The following is a 19,393-nucleotide window of genomic DNA, read 5'->3' on the forward strand; positions in this document are numbered from 1 at the left end:
GCAGCTGTGTGGATGTGTGGGGTGGGAAGAGTGCTAGGCAGAGGGCAAAAAGTTCTAAAGCAGAAAGAGTGTAGTGCATTGTTGAGGAAATGCAGGGAAGCCAGGGTGGCTGGCAGAGCAGCCTGAAAAGAGAGTACTAGGGAAGTAGGTCAGAAACTTGAGTAGGGTTGGTGGGAGGGTCAGATCACATAGGACACCTGCTGATCACTTAAAGGCCTACTCTTCTATTCTTAGTGAACTGAAACACTGCAGAACTTTTTTGCAGATCTTCATTTTAAGAAGATTTCTGGCTGCTGTATTGAGAACAGACCGCAGTGAGGGGCAGGGGAAAGCTATTCTAAGGTTTTTGGAATCATCAGGTGAGAGACAGTGATGGCTTAGTCTGAGGTAGTGGAGGTGGTGAGAAGTTATCAGAAGCAGGTTATGTTTTTAAAGTAGAAACACCAGGATTTGCAGGAGTGAATGTGATGTCAGAGAAGAGAGGACTTGAAGGGGATTCTTGGGTTTTCAGCCTGGGCAATTGAAAGGATGGAGGTGTCGTGTGAGCTAGAGAAAACCATAGTAGAGGTTGGCAGAAGGAGGAGCAGGGATGAGAGAGATCAAGAGTTCACGTTCGGACATGTTCAGATGTCTCCCAGAGCACAGTTTCGGTCTTTAGCTTCTATAGTCACTCAGCATCTCTAAACAGGAAGAATCTGGTTTTAGGGCAGCTGGGAGGTTTAGGCATTGGGCACGGAGAATCTGAACTAGAATTACAGCAGTGGAAAACCGGTTATGAATAGTCTCCCACTTACAGTAGTTCAGTGTAATGATGTCTTTTACTTTACCATGCTCCTGACAGCAATACACACTCAGTGGAAACTGTATTTCAAATTTTGTATTTTTGTCTTTTCCTGGGCTAGTAATTTGCTGTGTGATACTCCCTAGTGATGCTGGGCAGCAGCAGCAAACCATAGCTCGCAGTCAGCCACGGGATCACAACATGCACAGTAGATACTCTACAGTGTACTGTGTTGCCAGCATTTTTCTGGATGCTCTTATTTTTTGTGTTTTCACATCTCATCATGTCGACAAAACATCCATCTATGTGTAGTATTCAATACTGTACTACAAAACAGGCTTTGTGTTAGGTGATTTTGTCTAGCTCTAGGCTAATGTGAGTGTTCTGAGCGTGTTTAAAGTAGGTTAGGCTAACCTATGATCTTGGGTAGTCTAGGTGTATTAAATGCATTTTTCCTCACAGTATTTTTGACTTTCAGTGGATTTATTGGAATGTAACACAGTCATAAGTCAAGGAGCATCTGTAATGACAAATAGTATAAAAAAGGAAGATCACTTTATCTTTCAGCCTAGGTGATGGAAAAATTATGCAAACCGGGAGGAGAAATGCATTTTAGGGGGAAAATACTGAGTTTGGTTTCAGGGGTGGTCCAGTAATTCAACCAGGTAGACATATTCACTACGTATTTAGACATGTGTGTGTTAAAGTAGAACTCCGTGGTGAAAAAAGCTTGGGTTTTGATACTGGTAAAGTGAGAGATGATTACTGAAAACATGAAAACTGTTAGAAAAGAAAACTGAGCAGAGACCCTTGGGTGAATGATTTCTCTCCGTGTAAAGGGCCAGTAAAGAGCTAATCTGGGACTGGGCACGGTGGGTCAAGCCTGTAATCCCAGCACTTTGGGGGGCCGAGGCGGGTGGATCACTGGAGGTCAGGAGTTCGAGATCAGCCTGGCCAACATGGTGAAACCCCGTCTCTAGTAAAATTAGAAAAATTAGCTGGATGTGGTGGTGCATGCCTGTAATCACAGCTACTTGGATGGCTGAGGCATGACAATCACTTGAACCCAGCAGGCGGAGGTTGCAGTGAGCTGAGATTGCGCCACTGCACTCCAACCTGGGTGACTAGAGCGAGACTCTGTCTCAAAAAAAAAGAAAGAAAAAGAAAAAACCACAGCTAATCTGAGTAATGAATTGGAACTGTAAAGACAGAAATGGTGGTTGATAGTTGCTAATGATGGAGATAGGACACAGCAGATAAGCACTGAGAAAAGACTTGAAGTTTTCAATGGAGATAAATTAATTTCTTTGAAAAGAGCAGAGTCAGCAGACAACTCTACCCTATTTTTTTCTTGGTGTCCAATACCACTTATCCTTTAAAACCCAGCTCAGATATATGCCAAATAATAGTTAATGTTTGTCGAAAGCTTACAGGTCTCATATTATGCTAATATTACATGAGTTTATTATTCCTACGTCAATTCTATGATGTAGATACTGTTTCCCACTTAACTGTTGAAGACTAGAGAGTTAAATTAATTTGTCCAAGTTTGTATAGTTAATGGTATGAAAATATAATTGAATCCAGGCACACCAGTGTCAGAATCCATACTTTTAGGCTCATGTTCTTTGACATCTTCCTAGTTATTCACTAACAGAATTTAATCACATTTAGACTGACTAGCTCTCGGGGCTGTGGATAGTAAGAGTTGCAGGCAGTTTATATTGTCAAAGGGCTTATAATCTAGGTAAGGATAAGTGATATTTGTAATTTTCTTAAAATGATAAGTAATACTGTAAGATAGTCTATGGTAAGTGACAAATGAGGGATATGGTAATAAGTAATGAGAATTGAGAGGATGAAATGGCCAATCTAGGGCCAGGTGTTATGGAAGGTTTCATGGAAGGAATAATGTTTGATCTGGACCTTCAAGGATCAGAATTATTGTGACTGCAGGCGATGCATATGGATAGAGATAAAATAAGTGGGGGAAGTATTTCAGATAACAAGAACAGCTGGAGCAAAGGCATAAATAGAGGAAAGGGTAAGATGTGTTTGGGGAAAATTATGTAGTCCAGTTGAGGTGGTTAATGTGGCCAGAATGGGTGAAGGATTGGAAAGGAAGACTAAGGTCAGGTTGTGAATAATACTGAGTGGAGATCCATAGAAAGCTGTGAGTTCACACTGGGTTTTGTTTAAAATAGAGCTCTGTAGTTCTCAATTATTTACTTCTTGGTTTAAATATATCCATATTTAAAGAAACATTTTATTTTATTCTTAGAATGCCAATTAATGAAAACAGAACGACCAAAGCCAAACACATTTATAATCAGATGTCTCCAGTGGACCACTGTTATAGAGAGAACATTTCATGTAGATACTCCAGAGGAAAGGTAAGAAATTCATTTGTTTTCATTTTGTGAAAAAGCAACATTTGTGAAAAAGCAACATTTGTGAAAAAGCAACACTCCATCTAATGTATTTGTGTCTGACTTTATTATTTGTAAATATATGTAAATATATTTTTTAAATGCTATAGTCTCTAAATTCTTGTTTCTGGCATAATACATGAATAACGGTGGCTTACAAAATAATATTTAATACATCAGAACCTCTGGGCATGCTAGAAGATATACTTTCAGAGAAACAGAACATTTAAATGTTAAAATATACATTTAAAAAGACATTTTTGGCCTGGCACGGTGGCTCACGCCTGTAATCCCAGCACTCTGGGAGGTCAAGGCGGGTGGATCATGAGGTCAGGAGATCAAGACCATCCTGGCTAACACGGTGAAACCCCGTCTCTACTAAAAAAATACAAAACAAATCAGCTGGGCATGGTGGTGGGCGCCTGTAGCCCCAGCTACTCAGGAGGCAGAGGCAGGAGAATGGCATGAACCCGGGAGATGGAGCTTGCAGTGAGCCGAGATCGCACCACTGCACTCCAGCCTGGGTGACAGAGCGAGACTCTGTCTCAAAAAGGAGAGACATTTTTATAGCCAAACTACCTTTTTTAAAAAATTGTATGATTGTATTCATACTTGCAATTCTGAGGCTAGTGATAGCAAAAGATTGCAATTAACATGCCATTCTAAATTAATTGCAAGTGGCTGCCTGGAGCAGTAGGTTGCTAAGGATTCTGAGATTGGGTCTAAGGAGCGGGAGGGAGGATTAATTAACATTGACTGTCATTATTGCTAAAGTGGGTAGTGACAACACTGTAGTAACCAACTCATCAACTTCATCGGGTCCACGTTTTTATCCTCCTGATCTATCAGTTTTTACAACTACTTCCCAATTCTATATCCGCTCACTCTGATACTGAGTTAGGTCCAGGTCCAGCGACCACAGTCACAAAACCGTTATCCTGTACATGTTATATTTGATCCTAATCAGCAGCTTTGTGAAGTTAAGTCTTATTAGCCTTATTTGCCAAATGAATACATTAAGTTTTAACAGTCTTGTCTAAAATTTTAATAAAAGCACAATGGTAAAGTATTATTTTAATAACCCTTTTGATCAGTAGAGTAAATGGTAATGTATGATTGATTAAGAAATATAGAAAAGAGTTAAGCATTGATAATATTTTCTTTTGTGTACTTCCAATCTTATTCTGTGCAGATGTTATTAGGCCTTTAGTATATATACCGTTCTGGGTATGGGTCCCCGAGCTCCACCCCTCCCCGCGTACCCTCCCCTCCCTGTACACCCTCCCCTCCCCACCATTGGTCCTGGGCCTTTTCTCCCTTGATAATTAATACTGAGCTTTCAGTTTGTTGATATGTCCACCCATAATCCATAGCCACTAAGTTGGGCTAATTCCTATGTATCTTTTCAGTTCTGAACTTAAAATGTTATTTTTCCTACAAAACCTCTGACTCTTATAGACTAGGCAGGTTCCCCTGCTAGGTACTTAGATATTTTCCTTTGTACCTTTTCTATCAAGTATATTATAACTGTAATCCTTGTTTGCCTTTCTCACTAAACTTTAAGATTCTTGATAGCAAAGATCATGGCTTCCTTGCTCATTTAAAAAGTCTTAACACATAGTCCATGGCCCAACACAGTATTTATTGACCGGCTGGATGAATGGAACTTTTCCCATGTCAATATATATTCTTTGAAAATGTTATTCTTAGTGGATTTTTAACATCTATTGAAGCACAATTCGTTTTGCCATTTGTGTTTACAAAGCTGGATTTCTGTCAGATCTTAAGACTCTAAAGTCCTCTGCTATTCCTGTAATAATATACTATTCTGAACCATCAGTTTTCATTTGCATTTATAACTATAAGAAAAAACAGTATTTAGTACAAATGAAAAACAACATACTTATATTTGCCATTAGTTTGTGCATTTCTGTATACCTCTAGAATCTGGTGTTTGGAAATTCTATATGACTCTAGATATCATTGAAGACTTAGGGTTAGTGTGAGTTAGAAAAAACTCTCTGTTTTTAGTATTCTGCCCAGTCTAAAATTTTTACCTGTCGTAAACTAAATGTATATCTCTTACCTATCTTACATTTATTTCAGTACATGATATAAGGTTGGACTCTTATTTTTTTCTCAATGGCAAGCCCATCGTCTCATCTCCATTCATTAGATAATCCACTTTTTTCTCACTGATTGTGGATAACACATATACATATTTGGGCTTTTAGGATTTAGTATTTTTTTCCCCTTTGACCTTTCTGTATTCTAGCATTAACACCACATGGCTTTAATTAGATAAACTTTATAAAATTTTTAACTGTTAATATAGCAACATATCCCTTTTTTTTCTTTTTTAATAAAAATGGTCTTAGCTACGTTAGTGCGTTCTTTTAAAAAATTATGGTAAAAAATTACACAATGTGAAATCCTCTTCCATTTGGAAGGGTATAATAGAGTATTGTTAACTATGTGCATATTGTTGTACAGCAGATCTCTAGAACGTTTTCATCTGGCATGACTGAACCTCTGTTCCCATTGAACAACAGCTCTCCATTCCCCTATCCCCAGCCCCTGGAAACCACCGTTCTACTTTCTGCTTCTGTGAATTTGACACTTTAGACACGTCACATAAGTGGAATCATACAGTGTTTGTCCTGTTACTGTCTTATTTCACTTAGTATAATGTCTTCAGAGTTAATCCATGTTGCAGCATAGTAGAGGATTTTCTTCTTTTTTAAGGCTGAATAATATTCCATTGTATGTATGTAACACATTTGCCTTCTTTCTTCTCTTGAGACAGGGTCTTGCTCTGTCACCCAGGCTGGAGTGCAGTGGTGTGATCATGGCTTACTGCAGCCTGGAACTTGGGGCCAAGGGATCCTCCCAGCTTAGCCTCCCCAGTAGCTGAGACTACAGCTGCACATGCAACTAATTTAATTTTTTTTTTTTTTTTTTTTGTAGAGACAAGGTTTCTCTATGTTGCCAGGGTTTGTCTGGAACTCCCGGCCTCAAGCAATCCTCCTCCCTCGGCTGGAATTACAGGCATGAGCCACACTCCTGGCCAATACATTTTCTTTATTCATTCATCTGCTGATGGATATTTAGGTTGCTTCCACCTCTTGTCTATTGTGAATAATGCAACAATGAGTATGAGAGGGCGGATATTTATTTAAGTTCCTCATTTAACTTTGTTCGAATAAATATCCAGAAATGTGATTGCTGGTTCATATGGTAGTTCTACTTTTAATTTTTTGAAGAATCTCCATACTGTTTTCTATAGCATCTACGTGATTTTACATTCCCAACAATGGTGTACAAGGTTGTAATTTCTCCACATCTTTGCTGATACTTATTTATTTTTTATGTTGTTGTTTTTTAAAAATAACAGCCATCCTAGCAGGTGTAAGGTGATATTTCATCGTGCTTTTGATTTGAACTTACCTGATAATTCATAATGCTAAGCATTTTTCAAATACCTGTGTATCATTTGTATGTCTTCTTTGAAGAAATGTCTATTCAAGTCTTTTGCCAAGTTTTTACTTGTGTTTCTGTTTTTTGTTTTCGCTATTGAGTTGTAGGAGTTCCTTATACATTTTGAATATTAAGTCCTTATCAGACATATGGTTTGGAAATACATTCTCTCATTCTGTAGTTTGCTGTTTTGTTCTGTTGTTTGCTGTTTTGTTCTGTTGTTTGCTGTGCAGAAGCTTTTTATTTTGATGTAGTTCTACTCATCTCTTATTGCTTTTGTCAGCATCAAGAAATCATTTCTAAGGACCAAGTTATGAAACTTTTCTCCTGTGGTTTTTTCCTAGGAGGTTGTAATTTCATGTCTTATATTTATTCTTTGATCCATTTTGAGTTCGTTTTGTGTGTGTAAAATAAGGCTCCACTTTTATTCTTTTGCATGTTGATACTCAGTTTTCCCAGCACCAATATATTTCCACATTGTGTTAGTCATGGCACTCTTGTCAAAGATCATTTGACCATATATATATGGTTTTATTACCTGGGCTCTCTGTTCTGTTCCATTAGTCTATATGTCTTTATGCCAGTACCAAACTGTTTTAATTACTGAAGCTTTAGAATGCATTTTGAAGTCAGGAAGTATGAAGCCCTCAGCTTTTTGCTTTCTCAAGATTTTTTCAGCTATTTGGGATTCTTTATGGTTTCCATATGAATTTTAGGATTGTTTTTTCTGTTTCTGCAAAAATGCTATAGGATTTTGAAAAGGATTGCATTGAATATGTAGCTTACTTTGCGGTATTGACATCTTAACAATATTAAACCTTCCAGTGCATGAACATGGGATATCTTTCCATTTATTTGTGTCTCCTTTCATTTCTTTCAGCAATGTTTTGTAGTTTTCAGGGTACAAATCTTTCACCTTCTTGGTTAACTTTATTCCTAAAGTATTTTATTCTTTTTGATGCTTTTGTAAATGGTATTTGCCTTAGTCCCTTTGGGCTGCTACAACAAAATATCATAAACTGAGTAGCTTATAAACCATAGAAATTTATTTCTGACAGTTCTGGAGGCCAGGTATTTAAGTTCAAGGTGTTGGCAAATTCAGTGTCTGTGGAGGGCCCTCTTCACGGTTCATAGAAGGTGTCTTTTCCCTGTATTGTCACCTAGTAAAAGTGTCAAAGGAACTCTCTGAGGACTTTTCTATAAATGCTCTATTTTAATTTATGAGTTCTATCATGACCTCACAAAGGCCCACTTCCTAATACCATCACCTTTGGGGTTAAGTAACCCAGAACATTTATTCTTTTGTAGATCTAGTGTCTGCAGACAATAACAATTTTATCTCTTCATTTCTGATAGTTTTATGTGTTATTTCTCTGTGTTTTTAAGCAATGTTTAATAATTTTGATGATAGCACATATACCTTTTTTCCTTATTTTATTGGATACACTTCACTTATTTACTGTTAAATATGATTTGTATATGTACTTTATTATGCTGCACATGACCATCCACAATATAAACAAAGATTATTTTTCTCTCTTACAGCTAACTACCTTCACTATCACAGCCATGGCCACTATACTCACACTCACATACAGAGACACATGTACACGCGTACACATATACCTCGCCCCCACCGTGTTCCAGATACATTGAACTCTTTGTTGTTTCCCAGGTACTAATGCTATACTGTGCTCTTACATTACCTGTAGCTCTTTCCTTCTTGCCCTTTTGCCCCTACTGCTAGGAACACCTCATATCCTTTGCTTGTCTCTTGCTCATCCTGGTCAGTACCAATTCATTTTGCACATCTACATTCAAGAATTACCTTTCTCTTTGGGTCCCCATCACAAACTATTATTATTGTTAGAACACCACTGTACTCAGTGTATAATTGTATCATTTTACCCATAACATTTTATTATACTTCCTCATAATACCAAGGCCCCCCCCATCAGACTGTAAGTTCTTCCTAAGCCATTCCTTATTTAAACTTTAGGAGCACACATGTATTAGACATTTAATTAAATATTTATTAGTAAATGAATAATCAGTTGGTGAAAATTGTTTGATTTTTGCGTAAGTAGTATATGTACTTTTAAAATATTAATGTACTTCTTTCATAGGGGTCTCCATTATGTTTTTCAAATTAATTACATTTTTACACATTACTTAGGAATTAGAAGATTGAATGCCCACTTTCAGTTAGTCAGGTACTTTGACCTGATACTCTTTTGCAGGAATTACCCCCCATACCCCTCCATCCTCATCAAATGGTGTAGGGTTATAGTTTAAGTATCATGAATTATGATGAATTAGGTAATTTGGGTCAGTAGTCCAGCTAACTACCATGAGTAAAGCTGGAAAAGACTTTAGTTTTTGTTTTTTAAAAAGGCACCAGAGAGCTGATAAGGCTAAGATTTATGGGGCCAAAACTTTATTGAGAAAAGAAACCCAGAGAATGAACCTACTTTTCCCTTTGGGTTACCTGTTAGTTCTTGAAGTAGTATTGGAGATGGAGACCTTTTGAGTAGCTCCCAGAGCTAGGAGTGATATTTTGGAATCTAGGATCTACCAAAGAGGAGACATGGTAAACCACTACATTTTGGTATTGATAGCTTAAAGGACTGTGCCCTATAAGAAAGAGTAAACTGGAAATAGATTTGCTTTGAGAGGATTGACATATAATTATAAATTATTTCAGTCCTGAAATTGAGTGAAGGTGATTCAACTTTGCTAGTTTTCTAGGAGCTTGCTAAAAGCAAATGTAAATTCTCTCTAACAGAATATTGTGTCTTCCTAGACCTCACATTACCTCAATTTTCATGTGCTACGTCCAGGACTTGTTAAAAAATGAGTACACGAAAATTCAACACAATGTGGCCAAAATAACAGAGGGAAAAACAGACAATAGAATTATATTCATAGGAACTCTAGATAAAAGAACTATGCATTAATTAGTATGTTCAAGTATATTAAGATTGGGTGATTCTGCAGAGGGAAAGTATAAAAAAGAAACAAATGGATAATAGCTTTGATTTGTAATCAAGGTAAAATTAAAAAGAAAGAACCCCATAGAAATTCTAAAATTGAAAACAAAACATTTGGAATTGTGAGTTCTAGCAGACGGCTTTAATGGCAAAGTAGACCTCACATTAGAGACAATTAGTGAACTCAAAACTACGTCAGAACGTTTATAATGAAACATGCAAAGATAAGAGGATAGAAAATAAAAGTAAGAATAGAATGTAAGATAAAAAGAATGTAGTGAGAATGTCTTACATATATATAATTGGAGCTTCAGAAGGAGAGGAGAGAATAGAGCAAAAAGTATTTGAAAATATGATTGAAATTTTTAAAAAATGGCTAAAGATGTCAAACCATAGTTTCAAAAGTCCTATAAATCTCAAGTAGGAAAAATATGAAGCAAATCCCTAATCTCATTAGACTATTCAAAAACAGAGTGTGAAAATCCCCAATATAGATAGAGAAAAAATGTACTTTGCTTTCAGAGCAGCAACACCTAGACCAAAAGGTAATGTATCAATATGTGGGATGGAATAATAATGAAATATAATGGAATGATGTTCCCAAATAATGGAATGATAATGGAATATTTCCAAAGATGATGAAATGATATCCCCAAAGTTCTGAAAGAAAGTGAATGCTAAGAAACAACTTTTTTCCATGAATAAAAGTAAAATGAAAATATTTTCAGTAAACAGTTGATAGAGGCTGGGCATTGTGTCTCATGCCTATAATCCCAACACCTTGGAGGCTGAGGCAGGAAGATCACTTGGGCCCAGGAGCTCAAGACCAGCCTGGGCAACATAGTGAGATTCTGTCTCTACTCCCCTCACTCGCCCCGCTGCCAAAATTTGATAGGATTTCTCACTAGCACACCTGAAATAACTAACCTAGTATTTTTTTTTAAATTATTATTATTATACTTTAAGTTCTAGGGTACTTGTGCACAACGTGCAGGTTTGTTACATATGCATACATGTGCCATGTTGGTGTGCTGCACCCATTAACTCGTCATTTACATTAGGTATATCTCCTAATGCTATCCCTCCCACTTCCTGCCTCCCCACAATAGGCCCCGGTATGTGATGTTCCCCTCCTGTGTCCAGGTGATCTGATTGTTCAATTCCCACCTGTGAGTGAGAACATGTGGTGTTTGGTTTTCTGTTCTTGCGATAGTTTGCTGAGAATGATGGTTTCCAGCTGCATCCATGTCCCTACAAAGGACACGAACTCATCCTTTTTTTATGGCTGCATAGTATTCCATGGTGTATATGTGCCACATTTGCTTAATCCAGTCTGTCACTGATGGATATTTGGGTTGATTCCAAGTCTTTGTTATTGTGAATAGTGCCACAATAAACATACGTGTGCATGTGTCTTTATAGCAGCATGACTTATAATCCTTTGGGTGTATACCCAGTAATGGGATGGCTGGGTCACATGGTATTTCTAGTTCTAGATCCTTGAGGAATCACCACACTGTTTTCCACAATGGTTGAACTAGTTTACAATCCCACCAACAGTGTAAAAGTGTTCCTATTTCTCCACATCCTCTCCAGCACCTGTTGTTTCCTGATGTTTTTAATGATTGCCATTCTAACTGGTGTCAGATGCTATCTCATTGTGGTTTTGATTTGCATTTATCTGATGGCAAGTGATGATGAGCATTTTTTCATGTATCTGTTGGCTGTATGAATGTCTTGAGAAATGTCTGTTCATATCCTTTGCCCACTTTTTGATGGGGTTGTTTTTTTCTTGTAAATTTGTTTGAGTTCTTTGTAGGTTCTGGATGTTAGCCCTTTGCCAGATGAGTAGATTGCAAAAATTTTCTCCCGTTCTGTAGGTTGCCTGTTGACTCTGATGGTAGTTTCCTTTGCTGTGCAGAAGCTCTTCAGTTTAATTAGATCCCGTTTGTCAATTTTGGCTTATGTTGCCGTTGCTTTTGGTGTTTTAGACATGAAGTCCTTGCCCATGCCTATGTCCTGAATGGTATTACCTAGGTTTTCTTGTAGGGTTTTTATGGTTTTAGGTCTAACATTTAAGTCTCTAATCCATCTTGAATTAATTTTCGTATAAGGAGTAAGGAAAGGATCCAGTTTCAGCTTTCTACTTATGGCTAGCCAATTTTCCCAGCACCATTTATTAAATAGGGAATCCTTTCCCCATTTCTTGTTTTTGTCAGGTTTATCAAAGATCAGATGGCTGTAGATGTGTGGTATTCTTTCTGAGGGCTCTGTTCTGTTCCATTGGTCTCTCTCTCTCTCTCTCTGTTTTGGTACCAGTACCATGCTGTTTTGGTTACTGTAGCCTTGTAGTATAGTTTGAAGTCAGGTAGCGTGATGCCTCCAGCTTTGTTCTTTTGACTTAGGATTGTCTTGACAATGCGGGCTCTTTTTTGGTTCCATATGAACAAGCAGTTTTTTTCCAATTTTGTGAAGAGAGTCATTGGTAGCTTAATAGGGATGGCATTGAATCTATAAATCACCTTGGGCAGTATGGCCATTTTCACAATATTGATCCTTCCTATCCATGAGCATGGTATGTTCTTGCATTTGTTTGTGTCCTCTTGTATTTTACTGAGCAGTGGTTTGTAGTTCTCCTTGAAGAGGTCCTTTACATCCCTTGTAAGCTGGATTCCTAGGTATTTTATTCTCTTTGAAGCAATTGTGAATGGGAGTTCATTCATGATTTGGCTCTCTGTTTGTCTGTTACTGGTGTAAAAGAATGCTTGTGATTTTTGCACATTGATTTTGTGTCCTGAGACTTTGCTGAAGTTTCTTATCAGCTTAAGGAGATTTTGGGCTGAGACAATGGGGTTTTCTAAATATACAATAATGTCATCTGCAAACAGGGACAATTTGACTTCTTCTTTTCCTAACTGAATATGCTTTATTTCTTTCTCTTGCCTGATTGCCCTCGCCAGAACTTCCAACATTATGTTGAATAGGAATGGTGAGAGAGGGCATCCCTGTCTTGTGCCAGTTTTCAAAGGGAATGCTTCCAGTTTTTGCCCATTCAATATGATATTGGCTGTGGGTTTTTCGTAAATAGCTCTTACTATTTTGAGATACGTTCCATCAATACCGAATTTATTGAGAGTTTTTAGCATGAAGGGCTGTTGAATTTTGTCAAAGGCCTTTTCTGCCTCTATTGAGATAATCATGTGGTTTTTGTCTTTGCTTCTTTTCACATGCTGGATTACGTTTATTGATTTGTGTATGCTGAACCAGCCTTGCATCCCAGGGATGAAGCCCACTTGATCATGGTGGATAAGCTTTTTGCTGTGCTGCTGGATTCAGTTTGCCAGTATTTTATTGAGGATTTTTGCATCAATGTTCATCAGGGATATTGGTTTAAAATTCTCTTTTTTTTGTTGCATCTCTGCCAGGCTTTGGTATCAGGATGATGTTGGCCTCATAAAATGAGTTAGGGAGGATTCCCTCTTTTCCTATTCATTGGAATAGTTTCAGAAGGAATGGTACCAGCTCCTCCTCGTACCTCTGGTAGAATTCGGCTGTGAATCCGTCTGGTCCTGGATTTTTTTGGTTGGTAGGCTGTTAATTATTGCCTCAATTTCAGAGCCTGCTATTGGTCTATTCAGGGATTCAATTTCTTCCTGGTTTAGTCTTGGGAGAGTGTAAGTGTCAAGGAAATTATCCATTTCTTCTAGGTTTTCTAGTTTATTTGCGTAGAGGTGTTTATAGTATTCTCTGATAGTAGTTTGTATTTCTGTGGGGTCACTGGTGATATCGCCTTTATCATTTTTTTTATTGCGTCTATTTGGTTCTTCTCTCTTTTCTTCTTTATTAGTCTTGCTAGCGGTCTATCAATTTTGTTACTCTTTTCAGAAAACCAGCTCCTGGATTCATTGATTTTTTGGAGGATTTTTTGTGTCTCTATCTCCTTCAGTTCTGCTCTGATCTTAGTTATTTCTTGCCTTCTGCTAGCTTTTGAATGTGTTTGCTCTTGCTTCTCTAGTTCTTTTAATTGTGATGTTAGGGTGTCAATTTTAGATCTTTCCTGCTTTCTCTTGTGGACAGTTAGTGCTATACATTTCCCTCTATACACTGCTTTAAATGTGTCTGAGAGATTCTGGTATGTTGTGTCTTTATTCTTGTTGGTTTCAAAGAACGTCTTTATTTCTGCCTTCATTTCATTATGTACCTAGTAGTTATTCAGGAGGAGGTTGTTCAGTTTTCATGTAGTTGAGCAGTTTTGATTGAGTTTCTTAGTCCTGAGTTCTAGTTTGATTGCACTGTGGTCTGAGAGACAGTTTGTTAAAATTTCTGTTCTTTTACATTTGCTGAGGAGTACTTTACTTCCCACTATGTGGTCAACTTTGGAATAAGTGTGATGTGGTACTGAGAAGAATGTATATTCTGTTGATTTGGGGTGGAGAGTTCTGTAGATGTCTATCAGGCCCTCTCGGTGCAGAGTTGAGTTCAATTCCTGGATATCCTTGTTAACTTTCTGTCTCATTGATCTGTCTAATGTCGACAATGGGGTGTTAAAGTCTCCCATTATTATTGTGTGTGAGTCTAAGTCTCTTTGTAGGTCCCTAAGGACTTGGTTTATGAATCTGGGTGCTCCTGTATTGGGTGCATATATATTTAGGACAGTTAGCTCTTCCTGATGAATTGATCCCTTTACCATTATGTGTTGGCCTTCTTTGTCTCTTTTGATCTTTGATGGTTTAAAGTCTGCTTTATCAGAGACTAGGATTGCAATCCCTGCTTCTTTTTTTTTTTTCCATTTACTTGGTAGATCTTCCTCCATCCTTTTATTTTGAGCCTATTTGTGTCTCTGCATGTGAGATGGGTCTCCTGAATACAGCACACTGATGGGTCTTGACTCTTTATCCAATTTGCCTGTCTATGTCTTTTAATTGGACCATTTAGTCCATTTACATTTAAGGTTACTATTGTTATGTGTGAACTTGATCCTGTCATCATGATACTATGGTTATTTTGCTCGTTAGTTGATGGAGTGTCTTCCTAGCATCGATGGTCTTTACATTTTGGCATGTTTTTGCAATGGCTGGTACCTGTTGTTCCTTTCCATGTTTAGTGCTTCCTTCAGGATCTCTTGTAGGGCAGGCCTGATGGTGACAAAATCTCTCAGCATTGGCTTGTCTGTAAAGGATTTTATTTTTCCTTCACTTATGAAACTCAGTTTGGCTGGATATGAAATTCTGAGTTGAAAATTCTTTTCTTTAAGAATGTTGAATATTGGCCCCCACTCTTCTGGCTTGTAGAGTTTCTGCCGAGAGATCTGCTGTTAGTCTGATGGGCTTCCCTTTATGGGTAACCCGACCTTTCTCTCTGGCTGCCCTTAACTAACATTTTTTCCTTCATTTCAACTTTGGTGAATCTGACAACTATGTGTCTTGGAGTTGCTCTTCTTGAGGAGTATCTTTGTGGCATTCTCTGTATTTCCTGAATTAGGATGTTGGCCTACCTTACTAGGTTGGGGAGATTCTCCTGGATGATATCCTGCAGAGTGTTTTCCAACTTGGTTCCATTTTCCCCATCACTTTCAGGCACACTAATCAGACGTAGATTTGGTCTTTTCACATAATCCCATATTTCTTGGAGGCTTTGTTCATTTCTTTTTCCTCTTTTTTCTCTCGACCTCTCTTCTTGCTTCATTTCATTCGTTTGATCTTCAATCACTGATTTTCTTCCAGTTGATCAAGTGGGTTAGTGAAACTTGTGCATTTGTCGCGTAGTTCTCGTGTCATGGTTTTCATCTCTATGAGTTCTTTTATGGTCTTCTCTGCATTGATTATTCTAGTTATCCATTCATCCATTCTTTTTTCAAGGTTTTTAGTTTGTTTGTGCTGGGTAAGTAGTTCCTCCTTTAGCTCTGAGAAGTTTGATCGACTGAAGCCTTGTTCTCTCAACTCGTCAAAGTCATTCTCCGTCCAGCTTTGTTCCGTTGCTGGCGATGAGCTGCATTCCTTTGGAGGGGGAGATGTGCTCTGATTTTTTGAATTTCCAGCTTTTCTGCACTGCTTTTTCCCCATCTTTGTGGTTTTATCTGCCTTTGGTCTTTGATGATGGTGACGTATTGATTGGGTTTTGGTGTGGATGTCCTTTCTGTTTGTTTGTTTTCCTTCTAACGGTCAGGACGTTCAGCTGCAGGTCTGTTGGAGTTTGCTTGGGGTCCACTCCAGACCCTGTTTGCCTGGGTATGAGCAGTGGAGGCTGCAGAAGATAGAATATTGCTGAACAACGAGTGTTGCTGTCTGATTCTTGCTCTGAAAGCTTCGTCTCAGAGATGTACCCAGCCGTGTGAGGTGTGAGGTGTCGGTCTGTGCCTCAGTTGAAAATGCAAAAATCACCCGTCTTCTGTGTCGCTCACACTGGGAGCTGGAGGCTGGAGCTGTTCCTATTCGGTCATCTTGGGCGCCCCCCCGTCCTAGTATTCTTTAGACACAATAAGAATAATCTCTGATTGAAGGATAAATACAGAATAGAATGAAAAGCAAAATGCTTAAATCAATCAATAAAAATAAACATTGATTTTTAAATAATTTATGTTGTGCTTTAATTATATAAATGAAAAATATCTGATGTAATAACGTAAATTGAGGTCCTGACAAAAATGGGGTTAATTTTTTGTGAGGTTGCTTTATTTTCTGGTACAAGTTAAAAGTATGGACATATTAGACTTTTTGAAGTCAAATTTAAATATTATAATTTCAGTTACAACTAGACGGCTACCAGGCTAATTGGAGGAGAAATGGAATTAGAAAAAAAATTATTCTGGCATATATTACATAAGTGGACCATGTAAAGCTAAGGATATATATAAAAGTAATTGCAAAAAAGATGACTGAAAAGCCAACAGGAAAATTAAAATGGAACTTTGAAAAAATGTAAAGTAATTTTAAAAAGAGGCAGGAAAGGAGAAAAAGATAAAGATATAGGTTGAAAATAAATAGATTGAAAAAGATCGATCATGGAAACAGTAAGCATAAGAAGGATGGATTGCTGTATTATATCATTTCAAATTAAATGTATTACCGTAGATTACTGTGATACTTTATAATGAGAAAAATGTCTGTTGAACAGGATGATATAGCAGTCATCAACACATATAACAGAATTAAAGAGATAAAAATGGGCAATTCCACAACCATATTTGGAGATTTAAAAATTCGCAGCACTTGGTAGAGCAGCTACACAAAAAATTAGCTAAGGCATAGAATAACACTATCAACCACCTTGGTATACCTAATATTTATAGAACGCTACACTCAAAAGTGGCAGAAGAGACATTATTTTCAAGTAAACATGGTACATTGATCAGATTGGAGCATACTCTTATCAGGATAATGCTGGCCTCATAAAATGAGTGTGGGAGGATTCCCTCCTTTTCTGTTGTTTGGAATAATTTCAGAAGGAATGGTACTAGCTCCTCTTCATACCTCTGGTAGAATTCAGCTGTGAATCCGTCTGGTCCTGGACTTTTCCTGGTTGGTAGGCTATTAATTGTTGCCTCAATTTCAGAACTTGTTGTTGGTCTCTTCAGGGATTCAACTTCTTTCTGGTTTAGTCTTGGGCGGGTGTATGCGTCCAGGAATTTATCGATTTCTTCTATATTTTCTAGTTTATTTGCATAGACATGTTTATAGTATTCTCTGATGGTAGTTTATATTTCTGTGGGATCTCTGGTGGTATCTCCTTTATCATTTTTTATTGTGTCTATTTGATTCTTCTGTCTTTTCTTCTGTATTAGTCTGGCTAGATCTATTTTGTTGATCCTTTAAAAAAACCCAGCTGCTGGATTCATTGGTTTTTTTTCTTTGAAGGGTTTTTTCATGTCTCTATTTCTTTCAGTTCTGCTCTGATCTTAGTTATTTCTTGCCTTCTCCTAGCCTTTGTATGTGTTTGCCTTTGCTTCTCTAGTTCTTTTAATTGTGATGTTAGGGTGTCAATTTTAGATCTTTCCTGCTTTCTCTTGTGGGCATTTAGTACTATCAATTTCCCTTTACACACTGCTTTAAATGTGTCCCAGAGATTCTATTACATTGTGTCTTCATTCTCATTGGTTTCAAAGAACATCTTTATTTCTGCCTTCATTTCGTTATGTACCCAGTAGTCATTCAGGAGCAGGTTGTTCAATTTCCATGTCGTTGTGTGGTTTTGAGTGAGTTTCTTAGCCCTGAGTTCTAATTTGATTGCACTGTGGTCTGGGAGACTTCCGGTTTTCATTCTTTTGCATTTGCTGAGGAGTATTTTACTTCCAATTACGTAGTCAGTTTTAGAATAAGTGTGATGAGGCACTGAGAAGAATGTATATTCTGTTGATTTGGGGTGGAGAGTTCTGTAGATGTCTGTCAGGTCCCCTTGGTCCAGAGCTGAGTTCTGTCTCGTTGATCTGTCTAATATTGACAGTAGGGTGTTAAAGTCTCCACTATTATTGTGTGGGAGTGTAAGTCTCTTTGTAGGTCTCTAAGAACTTGCTTTATGAATCTGGGTGCTCCTGTGTTGGATGCATATATATTTAGGATAATTAGCTCTTCTTGTTGCAGTGATCCCTTTACAATTATGCAATGCCTTTGTCTCTTATGATCTTTGTTGGTCTAAAGTCTGTTTTATCAGAGATTAAGATTGCAACTCCTGCTTTTTTGTGGTTTCTGTTTGCTTGGTAAATATTTCTCCATCCCTTTATTTTGAGCCTGTGTGTGTCTTTGCATGAGAGGTGGGTCTCCTGAATACAGCACATTGATAGGTCTTGACTCTTTATCCAATATGCCAGTCTGTGTCCTTTAATTGGGGCATTTAGCCCGTTTACATTTAAGGTTAATATTGTTACATGTGAATTTGATCCTGTCATTACGATGCTAGCTGGTTATTTTGCCTGTTAGTTGATGCAGTTTCTTCATAGAGTCGATGGTCTTTTCAATTTGGCATATTTTTGCAGTGGCTGGTATCGCTTGTTCCTTTGCGTGTTTAATGCCTCCTTCAGGAGCTCTTGTAAGGCAGGCATGGTGGTGACAGAATCTCTCAGCATTTGCTTGTCTGTAAAGCATTTTATTTCTCCTTCACTTAGGAAACTTAGTTTGGCTGGATATGAAATTCTGGGTTGAAAATTCTTTTCTTGCCTGTAATCCCAGCACTTTGGGAGTCTGAGGCAGGTGGATCACCTGCGGTCAGGAGTTCGAGATTAGCCTGGTCAACATGGCGAAATGTTACTAAATACAAAAAAGTTAGCCAAGCATGGTGAGAGACGCCTGTACTCCCAGCTACTCAAGAAGCTGAGGCAGACAATCGCTTCAACCCAGGAGGCAGAGGTTGCAGTGAGCCAAGATTGCACCACTACACTCCAGCCTGAGCAACAGTGAGACTCCGTCTCAAAAAAATATATATATATTTTCTTTACGGATGTTGAGTATGGGCCCCCACTCTCTTCTGGCTTGTAGGGTTTCTGCAGAGAGATCCGTTGTTAGTCTGATGGGCTTCCCTTTGTGGGAAACCCGACCTTTCTCTCTGGCTGCCCTCAACATTTCTTCCTTCATTTTAACCTTGGTGAAGCCTGGCAGAGACACACAGAAAAAGAAAATGTCAGGACAGTATCCCTGATGAACATCGATGCAAAAATCCTCAATGAAATGCTGGCAAACTGCATCCAGCAGCACGTCAAAAAGCTTATCCCCACGATCAAGTCGGCT

The 19,393-nt window shown here is 38.0% G+C and overlaps 1 protein-coding gene across 3 annotated transcripts in view; it reads left to right on the top strand.

Annotated features, from left to right (window-relative positions):
- The window catches only part of AKT3 (AKT serine/threonine kinase 3), a 361,571-nt gene that overhangs the window by 185,129 nt on the left and 157,049 nt on the right, over nt 1-19,393 (top strand). For all 3 annotated transcript variants that reach the window (XM_028845179.2, XM_028845182.2, NM_001266640.1), the window contains 1 exon segment: nt 3,063-3,174. In XM_028845179.2, coding sequence (XP_028701012.1) covers nt 3,063-3,174 — 112 coding nt within the window.

Source organism: Macaca mulatta, chromosome 1 (assembly GCF_049350105.2).
Source record: "Macaca mulatta isolate MMU2019108-1 chromosome 1, T2T-MMU8v2.0, whole genome shotgun sequence".
Taxonomy (NCBI): domain Eukaryota; kingdom Metazoa; phylum Chordata; class Mammalia; order Primates; family Cercopithecidae; genus Macaca; species Macaca mulatta.